A 17933-nucleotide genomic window follows, 5' to 3' on the forward strand; every position below is an offset into this window, starting at 1 on the left:
CGAAACTGAGGCGGGCAAATGTGGCAAATTGTCTTATTTTAACTTAGTCGTTGATTAAACAACGAAAGTTATTTAAACAAAATACTTTGTACCTAAATATTGTCTAAAATGTCGAGTTGTGTATTCAAGAAGTGCAAAAATTATATATACATAACTAAGTATAACTAATATAATATAAGTAAACACATAATAGGGATGATGACAGTTTTTTAAATTGTATATAAATTAAGAGTATACTAATAGTAAAGCAATTTTGTAAAAGAAACAGGGTATCTGCGATCATTACTTTCGGAGCAACAGGGATTTAAAGGGTCGGATTTGTGGCGCTGCCGCGGATCCCTGAAAAACGCCCCATACAAAATGGCTCGAAAATATGACGTCATAGGCAATGTAATGATCGTTAGATTTGTATGCGCGTTCAAACAAAATTACTAATATCTTTGTTATTTGTGCGTTTATCTTTATAGTTCATATATTAAAAAATGTCACATTTAATGTAAGGAAGCTAAAACTGTATGAATTTTCATCTAATTACGATAAAAAAAATTTAATAGTTTTTGAAATTTTATAATCTCATTTATTTTGCACATATCCAGACAATCTTTGCTTTTTAAGTATAAATTAGTTAACATTGACCCTATTTACCCGAATGTATCATAAAAATCAATATATTCAAACCTAGTCATCATCCCCATTGTACAAGTATGCGATCAGTGGAATAGCTGAGTTCGGATCAATTTTTGCAGTGATTTTGCAGGTACGTAACAGATCTATAGTATAAAAATATCGTTGCCTAATATGAATAAAATTAAAGTCTGTGATTTGTAAATAGGTAACTGTGTTTTCTCAAATTATTATAGTTATTTACACGACACAAGAATACAAACAAACTTTTTAAAAATGATTCTCCATCTGTGCGTCCGGGCTAATCTCATGTAACCAATATGTCTTTTAATGATGCTGCCATAACATGAAATTATGGAGATGAACAATCAGCAACTGAAGTGTCAAATGCAGATATAGAGGAAGCAGTAGGTACTAATGATTTTTTGTAGGTAGTCTAGTAAATACTACTTTAGTAAACGTAGACCTACTCCGTTGATAAATAAATATAAATAAAAATAATATCGCAAAAACAACTGATAAGATTTAAAAAAATATATATAACTTAAGTAAATTGATATGTAGGATACTTTTTATCTTGATTTGTCTATGGGTTCATATTACTTTACGAAAAAAATGAACTTTAAAAAGTTTCTAAGAAGCTTTGTTCTTTGAAGATCAATTGAATATTAAGTGAAAGTCCGCTAGTTTTAAAATGAACGATAATTACGAGTGTTCACAAAGACGTCAGCCAATAAAGAGTAACAATACTAAACTTACGTTGAGAAATTATAAGGCCAAGGCCGAAGCTGTTATTTATTTTTCTTACACTTTGACAGATACGAACGAATTTCTTGGCGTAAAGCACAAGGTTTCGTTGTAAAAAGTTATTAATAAAATAAAAATCGAGTTCTTGGAATTTTTTGATCTTAGAATATATTCGTATTAACTATTATGTAGATCCATGAATCACACATCAGTAAATCTAATGATATTGATGAATAAACTGTCGTAATTATTATGGGATCATGTTATGAGTCATAATTTCCAGTTCTTGGTGTTGTCAACATCGTAAATTGGTCTGAAAGTAAATAAATTTCATCCAAAGGGAAACTTACTTATTCAGGTTTCAAGAAGAAGTACTTACGATATTATTAACCATTTTAATGTTCTTTTTTATACTAAAAAATATATTATTTCACGAGCAATATTAAGTTATATTTTTTTAATTGTGATCACGACAACCCTTAAGTATTTTATGAATTATAATTTCCTTATCAAAAGATACTTAGTTTTTTGATATCGTCACGTTTCAAAGTTGCACATCACTATTTTATGGCAGATTCTTCAAATTCCTGCTCGAGATTTAGGTGCGGCTAAGCATACTTGTCGTATATCGTCAGTTTGATTTGAGATTTATTTATCGTATAATGACGTCACGCGCCATTGACCCCCGCGACATGTATGAGTATGAGTATGACTCTATGAGCTCTCGTTGTACGTTGTCTCATAATAATTAATTATAATAGGTTTGATTAGATAACATAAAATATAATAGCGGCTTCCTAGCCATTCCTTTCAAATTCAAATTCAAAATTCATTTATTTCAAGTAGGCACAGTTAAAAGCACTTTTTACACCTCAGTTGACTATTTGTAAAGATTCTACCACCTTCGGAAGGCAGGTTCTGCTGAGAAGAAACCGGCTAGAAACTCAACAGTTGCTCATTAAAAAAATATACAATATTATACTTTACAATTGATGACAACATTAAAATTTCTTATAGTTTTACTACCTGTGTGAAGGTGGAAGCTGCCAACGGCCACCAAGCATCTTTATCATTAAGGAACTCATCAATGGTGTAGTAACCTCGACTAAGCAAATGTTTTTTAACAGCTATGCATTGGCAGGTCCATCACAGTCTTGGGGATAATAATTGTCTCGACTAAGTAAAGACTTTTAGACTTTAGTATCGTTAGCGTAACATCTACCTGCCTGCGATGTTTGTATTACAATGTACACTTTTCATATAGGTGTAGAACGTTCTGTGGCTAGGCGGTGGACCTATGTGCCTTATCACTTAGCAGTTAACACCGCATCGACAGCCTTGAAGACCGCACGGATGTGTTATCGAACGATATTGTGTTACTTTGGCGAAACACGCTTTCTGAACAGTGTTTCTAATAACATTACATATACATTTAACCAATGATATATTATTATAAAATGTCGTTGATTTGAACCCTTGAGTTCTACCAACAGAAAACTGAAGAAGCAAAATCACTCTCTACCAATTTAGAAGAGCCTGAATTTTCTTGGGAGTATTACTATGGTCAAAGGTTGACTTGTAAAGTCAGGAAGATCGGTGTTCTTGAATTATCCACTCTTAATATATTCTCTTCTTTATTTCTTTGATGGAACAGGTACAGAATGTGATTCAGGAGCAGTATCGAAATTGAAAGGAATGGATGGAGGACGTAGGACGTGGCGTCAGTGTTGGCGTCAATTCGATTCGATTACGTTGCTCTAGATTTCGCCCGACAAATTTTTAGGGAAATCTTTGGCACGGCTTTCGGTATATAATTTTTTTTCGGTTCTATGATAAAGTTATAAAACTAAAATATTACTATTTACCACCTGAATCATAATTGTAATAATCATTTAAAAAATTAAAAATTATGACTAGTCCTTGTCTGTATATATATGAAGTTGTTGTATTCATCAAATCAAATGAAAACCTTTTCATATTCTCTAACAATCCTAGAAGACCAAATAAAATTAATTACATAAAGCATTCATCTGCGCAATTTAATAAAAGTATTTTGCATATGGCGCCAAAAATCTATAACAACTTGCCACAACAGCTGTCAAACAGAAGCATATAAGCAAACCTACACTTAAAGAAAATCTTAAAAAGTTTCCAATAGAAAAATGTTAATACTCCATATAAGAGTACTTTGCTGATGCTTCAAAAAAATAGTATTAATTATATTTCTTTTAAACTTAATGTCATTAATGTCAATAATCATTTGTATACCTATTAATGGTGAAACATTGTTACTTAATACATAAGAAAATCTTTGTGTAACTAAATGTAATGTTTCTTGCAAATAAATGATTCTTATTCTTATTCTTATTCTTGTCTTTCAAGAAACTATACCTATGTTCTCGTACCCATATGTTACCAAAATACAAATTAAAATCTCCATTCACTATAAAAATGCGGCCGCTCTACATCGTGTCTGGTAATGTGCCAAAAATTCTATAAAGCTAAATGATCGGAGCTACTCGCGTCTGCGTAATGAAGCAATCTTCTTTAATGCATTCAGTTTTTTCCCTCAAACGTTGTTTCATGAGAATTTACGTGCAATAAATACTCGTAGCGAACGAGTGAAAACAATGAGGATATAAATTCAACTTTATTCACTGTCAATAGTCTCGACAATTAATTCGTAATGTAAGGAAATATGTAGAACTAGAACGTTTATTTTTCTTTACGATTATTATTACTGTTTCTAACGCAATCATCATCATTATCAACCCATATTCGGCTCACTGTTAAGCTCGAGTCTCCGATCAGAATGAGAGGGGTTAGGCCAAATAGCTCATCACGCTGACCCAAGGCGGATTGGCTGACTTCACACACGCAGAGAATTGAAAAAGGTATGCAGGTCACGATGTTTTTCCTTCACCGTTTGAGACATTTGATATTTAATTTCTTAAAATGCACATTAACTGAAAAGTTGGAGGTGCATGCCCCGGTCGGAATCTAACGCAATATTGACAATTAGTAAAAATGTTTACTGATTACGAACTATTACTATACATAACGCTTTTTTGCTTATTAAACAACGTGATATCTCGAAAAACATGGCAGAATGACTCGCTAAGGGTGACTTCTAAAAATCATTTTAAAACTCAACGCAAAATTTCGTAAACATCCAACCTGCAAGAGGGTAAGGGTAAGAAAAAACTTATGTACGAAAATCTAAACTTCTTATTTCTTGAGTAGATCGTAACTGAAAAAATATTTAACCGATTCTAAAAATTCTTTCACCATTAGAAAGCTACGTTTTCGCCGAGTAACACAAGTTATTCTTTAACCCCGTATTCCCACGGAAACGAGAACTACGCGAGCGAAACCGCGGGGCGTCTGCTATCGTTTAATACAACTCTCGGAACGCGCTCAATCGGGTCATTGGGACAGCAAAACGAAACTGACAAGAGCACTACAAACGCTCGTATAAAATCTCGCACCAACTCGGAACAGCGTTTATTTCAGGAATCGGCTGGATCTGCTCCAAAAACAAGTATAATCGGAACCGGTCACTTTTCCCCCGCTGACTCAACAAGTGAGTAAGTCCCCCCCTCATCCAGATTCACGATTTCAATGACTTCTCATTTCGAATATCAAAGAATCAACGAACGCGCTATTTTTACACCTTCTAAACCTACACTAATATTAGAAAGAGGAAAGATTCTTTGTTTATAGCGAATAGGCACCGACTGCTAGACCGATTTTCAAAATTCTTTCACAAAAAAAAGCTATATTATCAGTGCGAAACATAAGCTACATTTGATCGGCTTATTCTTACGAGAACGGGAACTACGCGAGTGAAACCGCGGTGCGACTACTAGTTTCATATGTAATATTTATGTCTAAGATTGCTAAAGAAATCGGTTAATCAATATCATGCAATGCATCTACTACGTGAAACTTATAAAAACTTCGACCCAAAATAATAAGTATAAAATGCCTGATGAAAAAGTTAAACGACACACTAGTTGTGCTACTACTACGACTACTCTACGACATTCCCCTCATAAGATCCCCTCGATTTCTCTAGGATGCCATCATCAGATCCTAAAATGAAAGAAATGTGACCACCCTGGAAGAACACTCTTCCGAACAAATAAAGAATTTTCAAAATCGGTCCACAAATTATGGAAATATCGCTGGATTTTGGATAGCTTGATTTTGATAAAACGCCCAATTTTTTTTCCTATACAAAAATTCTCTTCTATTTCTTTTAAAAAAACTAGTAGCTAGCAGGAGTAGCATAGACAATAAAAATTTCGGAGCGTATAGCAGAATAACGTACCCCCCAATTTAAAGAACAATATCGTTGTTACATTATATAATTTATATAAATATTAATTAAGCAATAGAGCAGAGAATAATTTAAGAAAAATAAATATTATGTTCATATTATAAAGAATCAAAAATAAAACTTTCTAAAGAACAATGTAAACGTACTTAGAAGGTATCTTGATCCTTTCAATCAATCAGTTCAGTCAGTTAGTTGTAAACTTTTCACTCAAGGTAATTCAAACAATTTGATCCTGATACATCCCAGAACTCCCGGAAGTAATTTTAAATACAAAAATAATAAACGCAATAATATTTGCGTTGGATTCAGATTTTAACAACAAACAGCTGGTTAAAAGCTTACACATTAATTGGCTAGATGAGAAATATAGTACAACGTTTGAGATATACAGAATTCAGAATTTAAATTTTATTATTTTACCTATAATTTAATAAATTAACTACTTTTATAACCTTACTTTAACACTAAACCATTTAATAACAATGTAGATTGTAGAGGTCACTATGGTATCCTTGGCAGCTAATCAATGCACATTAGATCATCACGGAAAACCTGTCTCACTGATACTTATTCAAATATTAATTAAGTACATTTTGACAAATAGCGCAAGATACATACTTATTATTGACCAAGGCCTAATCTTCTACTCATGTATTTTTAAAATTCAGTGCCTTGTTTACGTTTTACCGCATGAATTTACGTACTTAACGCTTCGAAATGTGCGCTATTGGTACTAGTTAGTTACTTAGCTTCAATGTAAACAATGTTTAACCAATTTGCATATGTATACCATCACCTTTATCTATTTATTTAGATGTAACGTGATAAGTACGCGAGTGTTTTATACAATACGTCGGAGCAACTATAATTTGCTACGTACACAACATCTGTTTTATGGACGATGAACTATGTTCTCAAGATAAGGCTTAGAAATTGTTTAAAAGTGAATATCATGAGTAGCAGTAGCAATATTAGATGATGCAAAACAGAGCGGCCTCTCAGACCGATTCGTTCCGCTACGATAAGAGGATTAGGCCGTTCCGGTGAACGCTTGCCCAATGCTCCTTCTGCAGGAATATAAACAAATAAAATTCAAGTACCTGACCAAAGAAGCGCTCCCTCGCCGTCGTCATGTTTTCATTTTTCGGCGAGTCACTTTGGTCCGAACTTATTTCACTGGGTCGTGTCGTGTTCAATGACTCCCGAGACTTGCTCACTGAGTCCTCGGGAGCCGGTGAGCCTTGCGCCTGTGCCGCCTTCGGCGCGGCCCTCTCGGAAGTGTCCTCCGCCACCGTGGCTACCTTTTGTACACTTTCGTCTACTTTTCCACCACCAACCCCGTTAGTCTTTTCACTGTTCCCCTTCAGTTTCTTCTTGTTCTTTTTAATCTTCGGCTTCTTCGGAGGTTTGTCCTTGTGGAGGCGATCGCTGGCGCAGCACTGCACATTACCCATGTCGAGGCGCGATCATATCGCGATTGCTCGGTCGGCGGGAGTCGGATCGGTCGGTCGTTCGAAGCGCGTCGGCGTCGGCGCCGGCTCGCGGAATGAGCGCGTCGCAAGAGTCGAGTCCCCGGCGTCGCGGCGCCCACCGCCCCGGTATTTTTGACGCAAACTTCGGAATCGCACTGACCGCCGATTACGCGGATGGCGTCCGCGAAGGATCACACCCGAAAGCCGAAACGCAAACGCGTGCCGTCCGCGCTGGCGTCATCGCGCGCCTCGGCCCCCGCACCGCAAGGTCAAGGCGCTCTCATAACTCCTGGCCAGTGGCCACCGACCGCACCACTGTCCGAGCGAACGCTGCCGGCTCCTGGCCCGCCTGGCCGCGACTCCTCACTGCTATCGATCACGCAATGTTTACGTTTAGCTGCCACGGCACGTAACCAATGGCAACCGATATTTACGCTAGCCGTGCATTTAATTAAAGCCTGCCGAGTCGAGCACAGAGAGAACAGACCCTTATCAGGACATTGCCAAGGACAATAGTATAATTACAACGCTCGTGCTATGCGACAGTAAACTGCTTAGTAAACAGATAAAGGTAGGTACGTCGTATTACCAGGTTATACCTATGCAGTTAATGATTTTAATAATAATAACGTATGTTTGTTAGTAATATGCGTGTAATCGTGCGCACAGGTCAGTGAATATGAATACAGTGGCGAGGTTATACACGTGCATTCGTCTAGTTTCGCTATATGCAACGTAGAGTAAATTTTATACTACATAGGTACATTCGCTTAGCAATTGTATGATAAAAATAAGTCTTTGATACTATATGTAATGACGCGTAGTGTTCTATTTTTGTACTGTTAATATTAAACTCAATAGCTATAGTGGTCACTTAAATTCATAAATAAGGAAAACTGTACCTAGTATAGTACATAATACGTTTATCTTTTTAAGGATTTTCCTGTTCTCAAATGCAGGCTTGAATTTTGAATCTATACTAGATACTTAATATTATAAAGAAGTACAGGTTGTGGTATTGTAAGGGGTAATCTCTGGATCTACTGAACCGATTTTGATAATTATTTTACCACTAGAAAGCCACGTTATTTGTGTGTTGTAGGCTATATTTCATCCCCGTATTGTCACGAGAATGGGAACTACGCGGGTGAAACGGCCAGGCGTAGGCTAGTATGATATACTACAGCGCTACTCTACTTGTTATTGTAGTAGCGTATGTGTGTTTGTTCGTAAGGCTTTTACTCCTAAAACACTAAGCTGATTTTGAAAATTCTTTTACCAATGGAAATCTACGTCATCAGCAAGTGACATACGCTCCTTTTTATCCCCGTATCTTTACAGTAACGGGAACTACACGGGTAAACCTCTGGGCGTTCGCTAGTAATTTATTCGTATATTCTCCTGAAGCTGAAACCGGTAAGTGGCTCAAGTAAGCCTCTCTGACTGAGAGTTAAATATTTGTTCCTTTTGCCGTGGAGACCCTTGGGCCATGGAGCCTTAGTGTCAAAAACTTTCTTCGAATCTTGGATAGAAGCAGGCGCGCGTTACTTTGCGGAAGTTCATCATAATTATATAATGATGCGCTATCGTCACCCAGGTCCGACAAAGTACTCTCTACGTACGTTTCACCCCGAAACCGGAGCATCTTCAGGAGATGTTGACTCTACTTTGCAATTGCACGTTATAGAGTCAACATCTCCTGAGGATGCTCCGATATATCATTATATAATTTCTTCGAATCATTTCACCGTGGTTAGTTGCCTCGACTGGTGACAGAAGGGCTGGCTCATTTTTTGCGCAAAGGATCAGCCTGGCTGTCCAGCGTGGAAATGCAGCCAGTATTCTTGCCACCATTCCACGTGAGCATGATTTTTATAATTTTTAGGATAAATCAAATCAAATCCTTTATTTGCTGATACAGTTTACAAGGTCTTAACAAATTAATATAATCTGTTCTGTATCACGCCCGATCGGCATGCAAAATATTATATTAGTTACATTTAAATCATTCCAGAAATTACTTTTAACACAATATTAAAGAATTAAATAATGACTAGAAGAAAAAAACTAATTACTTTGAAAAAAAATACAAATAAAAAATAAATGAAACAAAAATCAATTTACATCATATTGTCAAAAGAATAAATTAATATTAAAATGTCAAAGTTAAAAATTCATTTATGTCATAAAACGCATTATCCAGGAGAAACCTACACAGATTATTTTTAAAACTAATTAAATTGTTCTCCTGTCTTATACGCTTTGGTAACTTATTATGTATTCTAATAATCATCATGCAGATGCTCTTATTTAGGAAAGCAGTGTGGTGGGGAGGAAACCGAAATCTATATCTGCAAGGCTCACGATTATGCCTTTGAAATAATCTGTCGTTAGTTCTCAGAAATAATGCAATTTCAAATATATATATATAGGGGTGTCACTTAGCTTAAGTTCCTTACTGTATTGTTTTTCAATAAAAAATAAAATAAGTATGCTCCTAAATATAGAAACCTCGAAAGACTTCCTACTGAGATATCTTTATTTAGAAGAAGATATTTGATCGTCGGGTAAAATTGGGACATGAGTGTTGCAACCTTTGATGAGCTAAAAACTGGGCCACGCGAGCTTTTGACGCGGCTTCAACACCGCCTTTCACACTGTCGGGCAATGTCTTTAAAGGACAACTTTCGGTGACATTATCAAGCTGGTTTTCACATTGCAGTATGTAGATTTTGTAATTGATGTGAATGAAATTTAAAGTTCAGTTCATTATGTGAAAATAGAATTGTGGTAATATTATGAATGGATTGATCTTCTTTGTGTATATGAAGGAATCTATACTAATATTATAAAGCTAAGAGCAGTGATAGCCTAGTGGATATGACCTCTGCCTCCGATTCCGGAGGGTGTGGGTCCGAATCCGGTCCCGGGCATGCACCTCCAACTTTTCAGTTGTGTGCATTTTAAGAAATTAAATATCACGTGTCTCAATCGGTGAAGGAAAACATCGTGAGGAAACCTGCATACCAGAGAATTATCTTCATTCTCTGCGTGTGTGAAGTCTGCCAATCCGCATTGGGCCAGCGTGGTGGACTATTGGCCTAACCCCTCTCATTCTGAGAGGAGACTCGAGCTCAGCAGTGAGCCGAATATGGGTTGATGACGACGAAGAGTTTGTTTGTTTCAACGCGCTAATCTCAGGAACTACTGGTCCGATTTGAAAAATTCTTTCAGTTTTAGATAACCTATTTATCGAAGAAGGCTATAGGCTATATATTATCCACGTATTCCTACAGGAACGGGAAACACGGCGTCAGCTAGTGACTTATATGCCTAATAGATAAATGTTTTGCTCCATTCAAAGAATCAAAGTCGAGATTGAGTTCCCTGCGAAAAGTTAGAATGGAAATGGAAGAAGAAAATTGTAAACAAAAGCTCCTTGGATGCGGAATAAAGTTCTGAGAAAAACGAATTTTCTTCAAAACAAAATTCTTTCAAAACTGTACAAGTTTTATTATTGCTCTGAAAATAGGATTCGGTTCATTTGCTGACATCTGTTTTTGACTCAAATTCAATTTGAAAAATCCTATTAGCAACCCAACGTATTCATATAATATCTGACATCCTTTAATAATTATAGACCTCAGTAGCTCAACGGTAAAACTCAACACAGATAGGTCTGTGTTCGATCCCCACTCTTACACAGTCTTCCGAATGACTAGAGGTCAACGGGTATATTAAAAAAGTTATTGCAATTAAAAAAAAAAGGAAAATTTTTAGTTTGGCCTCATTTATAAACCCGCTTTGACGGTGCGAGCTTGTGAATCTAATCTCGAAATATATGGAAGTCGTAAACAAACTGTCGGCGCCGGTCGATGGTGGGTTGAACCGGCTGAACAATGGTTTTAGGTTTTAGGTAGACAATGTTTATGCATATTTATTTGTTGACACACTTCAACAATTTTTTGTTTCGACTACAATGGTTGTCAGTGATTGCCAGACCTTCGGTATTTTATGAAATCTACTTCATTTTGTAAAATCTGAAAGTTTGTCAGACCCATTTATCAGTGCGGTATCCTATGGATTTCGTTTAAAGTGGCTTTATGGGGTAGCAGATTTAACGCCTTGAGCTGACAAGCTGAATTTCAGTCAAATCACAGGCTCTAAAATGATTACAGTTAAGTAATTTAATAAAATCGAAGTAACACGATTCGTAACTCGACTGAAAATACGATTTTATCAAATAGACATAGAGAGAGAGGAGACGTAAAACCGTACTACATACAATCCGAAGCAAAACTAAATTTGCGGCTCATCAATTTACAAGACATCACTCGAGGTGAGTGGATTGTATTGTAAATTGCAATATAATTACCAAAAAATTAAACATCGCCTCTTTAAATTCACATAACTGCAAAAAAAACTCTTGCAGATTGGCTACTTACACTTAATTATGATCAAACCGAAAACCTTTTGCATCAAGTGTAGCATAAATCGAAATATAAAAACTTACACGCACACGCACGCTCTAATATTTTAATTATTTATTTCAAATATTTTATGTAATCTTTACAGAACTAATAAAATATAAAAAAAAAACATAGTTAACAAGTACCTATATACTTATACATATAGTTAACAACTACCTAATTCTATTTAAAGCATGTGCCAAACTTCTAGTCCGCTCTGAAATTGCAGCACGCCGCAACTGTAACACGTACGAGTAAGTATAACAACCCTGCTGGGATGTTTTTTCATATACTATACTTACGACTCGTGTTCAGAGCAGACTCGAAGGTTAGTCCATAAAATAAAAAACTCATAATAACTAAATACTTACCATATCTGAGTCACTTTCTTCAACAGCTATAGCCGCTCCTCTCTTCAAGAGTTCTTCTGCATCATCTAATTGTCTGTCAAGCTCCAAGCTCTCCAGTTCCAGAGGCGGTGAAGTCTGCAACTCTTCGATTCCTATAGAGTCCGTATCTGACATCGGCAGTAGAGTGTTCTGGCTCGGCATCTTCACGATTAGCGGGCGGAAGTTCAATCGGGAAAATCCTGTAAAATTATTTATTGATATTGTTTCCATTCCTAAAATGTGTACGGTGTAAAATTTAAAATAACTTATTTAAACCAACCATTTACTTTGGCGACTGCCAAGTTGACAGTGTCATCACAAATTAATGCTTTGTGACCATAGATTTACGAGTCGGTACAAGTTGTGACTATTTTATGACTATGACATGATGACTTGTCTTTACGTAGTCATGCGGGCTACAGACTTTCAGTTTTAACTGCGCAGTTTAACATATACATTCTATTCTAGGGTTTTAACTGTACAGTATCGAAAATTATTATCACTAGAAAAACTGCACAGTTAAAACTGCACAGTTCTCAGTTTTGCCTTAACACGGACGATTTAACTGAACTTGTGAAAGTGGAAAATTCGACAGTCCACCATAGACAAGTACAGTATAGGCAACTATGGAGTTCGGACCGTGGTGGTAGTGACTAGGGAAGTACTTGGTTTCAGATCCTCGACCGTCTAAGTATCATCGTCATCATCATCATTGACAATCCATATTTGGCTCACTGCTGAGAACGGGTCTACTCTAAAAAATCAGAGGGGTAAGGCTTTAGTCCACCATGCTAGCCAAAGCGGATTGGCAGACTTCAAACACGTAGAGAATTACAAAAAAATCTCGTGTATGCATATATGCCGCACGATGATTTTCCTTCAGCATTTGTAACACATAATAGTTGATTTCTTAAAATGCACATTAACTGAAAAGTTGGAGGTGCATGCCCCGAACCGGATTCGAACCTACGCCCTCCGAATCGAAGGCAGAGGCATATTCACTGGGCTACCTAGTATAATAAAGCGTAACTTTTTTATATTTTCGTCAGCATAATACGAGAAATTAAAATTATGTTCCCAGTCGCCAGTCACATAACTGCGTGGCATTTCATGCAAATAACACTCTTAAAAACGCTTTTAGTAATAAAAACATTTAATATTTTGATAACGCCTTGTACCGAATCGTAAATATATGGACAACGCTATTAATTCTATGTTTCCAACGTATCATTACTAATAGTAATATAGTAAATGTGTATATTCTTCACCATGACCCTACATTTACGAGTTATGATTCGTAGCTACACCTATTAGCCATGAAATTAAAATAGCTTTGTATTTGCGTAGGTTTCGTAACTAGTTCTCATTGGCTAACCTTTACCGCCATCTGTTTTAATTATTGAGATAAATTCATAACATAATGTACTTACTTTTATTTTCTGCATTTTCCCTTTTAAACTTTTTTTGGGCCTCTCGAGTTCCATGGGGTTTTAAGATGTTAGACGTTATTGGTCTAATGGATATCCTTTGCAAACCACTTCCGGGAAGTAGAGTCGTGACTACTCTCTTAGGTTCGTCACTGTCAGGGCTTCGTTTATAATGACCGTAACTGTCGTCGTCTGCATCAATATCCAACAAGCATTCTTCAAAGTGTTCAAACGTGTCTAAATCTGAATCCAGTTCACTGCGCGAATCTTGAGAATTTACTTGATAAAAAGATTCCGAATCCCGCCTGCTCGATTGTTTAGATTCGGGTGATGAAAAGCTTCTTAGAACGTAACCTTTGTTTGGATTGCTCGGTTGATTTGTATCGCTTTGAGGAGCGGGTGATGAATTACTTCGAGGTAGCTGACTTTTTGTACCTTGCATTTTGCGTTGCTGTTGCTGGTTTGTCCTGGTTGCTATCAAGCTTCTGCCACGTCCAACACTTGGAGCGGAAACCGGCTCTTTCCGTCGCATTACAGTGGCACTGGTTGGAACGTGTTTCTTGGACCTGTCGCGAGTTGGAACTGCGAATTGGTCATATGTGACTCCGCCAATATGCGTGTCGAGTTCTTGAAGATCAAATTGCCATCTCAGGTTTCAAGGCCGGATCCGCTCGACATATTATCTGATAGGCACTAGTGAGCACGGAACTAACAACTATTGCTCCATATTAACTTTTCTATTAACTACACAAATGATCAAAGCAATCAATGTTTTCAAATTGCCTACAGTCGAAATCACTTCACCAAAATTTATTAGAATAACAAGTCTTTTTAACAACGCACGCGTGCTTTTGCGTTTAACGCTGCGTATCAATGGAACTGAGCTTACGTTACGCTATTCAAGACGCGTAGGTTCAGTTAAGCTCAGGAGGTGGTCAACTTTCTCTTTTTTTCGGTGCCTTGAAGATAATTCATTAAAGCCTTAACAAATATAAAGAACTTCAGATGTGTGACACCCACAGTCAGTTCGAGTAGGTAATGGTTTTATCATTTGTTGTTTAAAATTGATTTATGGTACTTTAATGAGTTAATTAAGGTGGTTTGTCTGTTTTGGCAGTTATCGTGATAGATTAAACATTAATTTTGACTACAATGTAGACTGTAGATTAAGCTATAGGCGCTAGCGTTCCAAGGCCGGATTAATGGAAGAGGAAATAAATATTGCCGCAATTGAACCCTGTATTTAGGTAAACAATATGCTTGGCCACAGGCAATGGATTCCAAAGGGCGAAGTAGAATATAATTATTTAATTACTGAATCTTGGAGGAATCGACGACAAAAACGTGTAACGTGATATTTCTTTCATACTCGTAAATAGGTAAGTTAGGCAGGATTACCGCGAATCTAGGATTAGAATTGAAGAACTGCCATTTTGGAACAGCAGATTCTGGTTGTGTCTATATTATTTTGGTGTAATGTACCCAGGTCTTATCCATGGTCACAGATCTTCCAAAAAATCCAGTGGATCAGCCTCAAACATCGCCAAGCAGTCACAAGAATTTGTCAGTTGATCACGCCCTTAGAGAGTCGTGAACTGCTAAAGAGATTTTCAGGATTTGCCGCTCGTCTATTGGTCCAACTAACTTTGATACAGGGCCCCTCTAAGGCTAGTTACGCCACTGAATCTGTTGTAACCAATCTAAAAACACTAAAAGCAACCATTTAGGTTTTTTTATTATCCACCTCGAAGTAGAATAACTCACATTTCTCAAAATAAAGAGAAAAGGCTTTTTTCGAAATCGGTACAATTTTGCCCCATATAAACTAATGTTATTTGATAGCTAATGATCCCTACCCCACCCCTAAAGTGATCACCATGTGTTTCCAGTGATCCTGTCCATATTTAAAACTAAAATACAAGAAGATGCTCTCTCAATTTATTGCTAGGTGAATAATATTAAAGCAGCGCCAACTATATGATACGTAAAAGACTACGTGGATACGTTCGTTCAGATTCCAACGGTATTTCACTTCGTAGTTATTTTAATACAAAGTAATGCATGCAAGTGCCACTAGATGGCGACGTAGTGTTTATCTTGAACTTCTCGTGATTTTTAACCGACTTCGAAAGTAGGAGGTTGTCAACTTGATTGGATTTTTTTTTCTACTCGTATTATTGTTGTCTGTGCCCAATATGTTATTGAACTGATAGGGTAAACTTTTTGCAGCTTCAGGATTGCTCTAAATTCGCCATGTTTAAAAAAATTAAAATTACAATATTATTTGTGAGTTTTTTGAACATTAGTATCTCGAAATTTGCTGAAACAGAAGGTAGGTAAATACCTATGCAGTTTCTGCTCCGGTTTAAAGACATCGTAGGCAGAACGCCGTCAATGAGAGGCAAGGGCATTCAAAATTCAAAACTTTCATTGCGTAGGTTAACCCACGGTTTTCGTTTCTCTCCATTGATTGTGTATAAATGGAAAACGATACTAATAATCTGTATGTTGTTATGAAGTTGTAGTACGTAGGTCATGTATTTTTTTGTAATTTGTACATGCCTTGTGAGACAGATGTAACTGATTGGATCAGATGACTTAGCATTTATATGTTCCAAATCATTATAAGACCTACATAATTGGGTCTAGAAATGATTAAGGACACGTCATTTAGGTAATTAGGTTCCTAGGTAGGTACTTACTAGGCTAAGGAATGTGAAAAACCCGTGAAAATCATTTGTGTGGTGGCAAGAATTCTAGAACCCACTTTATGCCATTCAAGTTTTCTGAATGGCATAAAGTGGGTAGGTACACAGTAATATAGGCCTGACGAGTTTAATACATAATATCCTACCTATCGCTAAACTAGACGTAACACCAAGCAGTTCTACGTAAGTAGCTTACTTTTTTCACTTTAGCACAATGTAAGCTAAGCAACTATTTAGTACCAGTTAATGAATAAGTTTTATAGGTAAAAGGTAAAAGGTAAAAATATATTATCTGACCCTAATGCCAACCTCACCTGCACGCGTCAATGGTTCGTATTAGAGATAGGCCGAGTAATCGGTTGATACTCGGTACTCGGCGTACTCGGCGGATTTTTTGATACTCGTACTCAGCCGAATAACTCGGTCGGTGAATACCGAGTATACCTTGTTTAAGAAAAGCATTATTTAGGTACATATAATTAAAACAGTGTTAATCAAAAAGTATTCATTAGTATTCAAAGGAAATCTTTGAAAATCTCAATTAAATTTCAATAAAATTAAAATGAAAGATTTAAAACAGCAACTGTTGAGTTTCCCGTCGCTCTTCTTAACAGGAGACTGCGCCTTCTGAGCTGGTGGTAGAGTCACTACAAATAGTCAAACTGAAGTATTAAAAGTGCTTGTAAAATAAGCCTACTAGAAAAAAACTATTTTGAATTGATTGAATTGAATGGTTTACGCGCGCGAAAAGAGACATTGAATTAGTCAGAAGATTGGGAAAACGAAATGGAAATACTAGGCCGGTTGTACTATCTGTAACTACAATGGGTTTAAAAATTAAAATTTTAAGAAATAAAAAATTACTCAACGGTACAAACATTTACTTAAAAGAAGACTTTACCTCTAAAGTTCTTCAAAAGAGAAAGGAACTGCAAGAAGAATTTATTTCTAGAAGACAGCAAGGCGAAAATATTATTATGAAATACGATAAAATAATATCACTGGGTAATAATAAAAACTATACTAAAGATAAAGTTATCAACCAAGAGAGTCCGAAGTCGCGAAGCAACAAAAGGAAGCCACTTTCTTCTCCCGAAACTCTACCGATGCGCAAAAGTACCTATTATGCTCATAAAAAGAGTAAAACCATTGACTCCTATATGACATCAAATACTACTCTATCGAGCTCTACAATAGTATCGCCTCGAACTTAGCAACGAAAGGCCTCTCTCCTTCCAATATATAAAAACAGTATAACAAACAGTATCTCTCCCAAGCCGGCTGGTCCCCGAGGGAGCAGTAGACCTTCACCCTCCATCCAACATCACCATCTATATTACATTGCTACATTTAATGTGAGATCTCTTGTAGGAATAGGCCGCCTAGAAGAATTAGAACATGCCCTACAAAATATCAAATGGGACATATTAGGAATATCGGAAGTTAAAAAAGAAGGAACACATATCATAGAGCATGACGAATACATATTACTTTACACAGGAAAGAAAAGTGGAAGTAATGGGGTAGGATTTATGGTAAAAAAGAAGTTTAAAAATAACATAATTGACTTTATGGCAATTTCTGATAGAGTCGCTAGATTGGACATACACATAGAAAGCATTTCAATGAGTATCATACAAATCTACTCGCCAACTGAAAATTCATCTGAAGATGAACTAGAGTGTCTCTACAACAACATTGAATTGGCCCTCGAAAATACTCTATCGAAAACATACTTAATAGGAGACTTCAATG

At 36.5% G+C, this 17933-nt stretch overlaps 1 protein-coding gene across 4 annotated transcripts in view; it reads right to left on the bottom strand.

The window, feature by feature from the left end:
• The window catches only part of LOC112043734 (NAD(+) hydrolase sarm1), an 83626-nt gene extending 69306 nt beyond the window's left edge, over window positions 1–14320 (bottom strand). For 2 of the 4 annotated variants that reach the window (XM_052881667.1, XM_024079272.2), the window contains exons 1-2: window positions 13474–14320; window positions 12026–12243 (exon numbers count right to left, since the gene is read on the bottom strand). In XM_052881667.1, coding sequence (XP_052737627.1) covers window positions 12026–12243; window positions 13474–14002 — 747 coding nt within the window. In that variant the 5' untranslated portion in view covers window positions 14003–14320. Of the gene's footprint in view, window positions 1–6813; window positions 7400–12025; window positions 12244–13473 lie in introns of those variants that run through there. The other 2 variants (XM_024079273.2, XM_024079274.2) reach the window with 2 other exon arrangements.
• Window positions 14321–17933: the final 3613 nt, after the last annotated feature.

This window comes from Bicyclus anynana, chromosome 5 (assembly GCF_947172395.1).
Source record: "Bicyclus anynana chromosome 5, ilBicAnyn1.1, whole genome shotgun sequence".
Classification (NCBI taxonomy): Eukaryota; Metazoa; Arthropoda; class Insecta; order Lepidoptera; family Nymphalidae; genus Bicyclus; species Bicyclus anynana.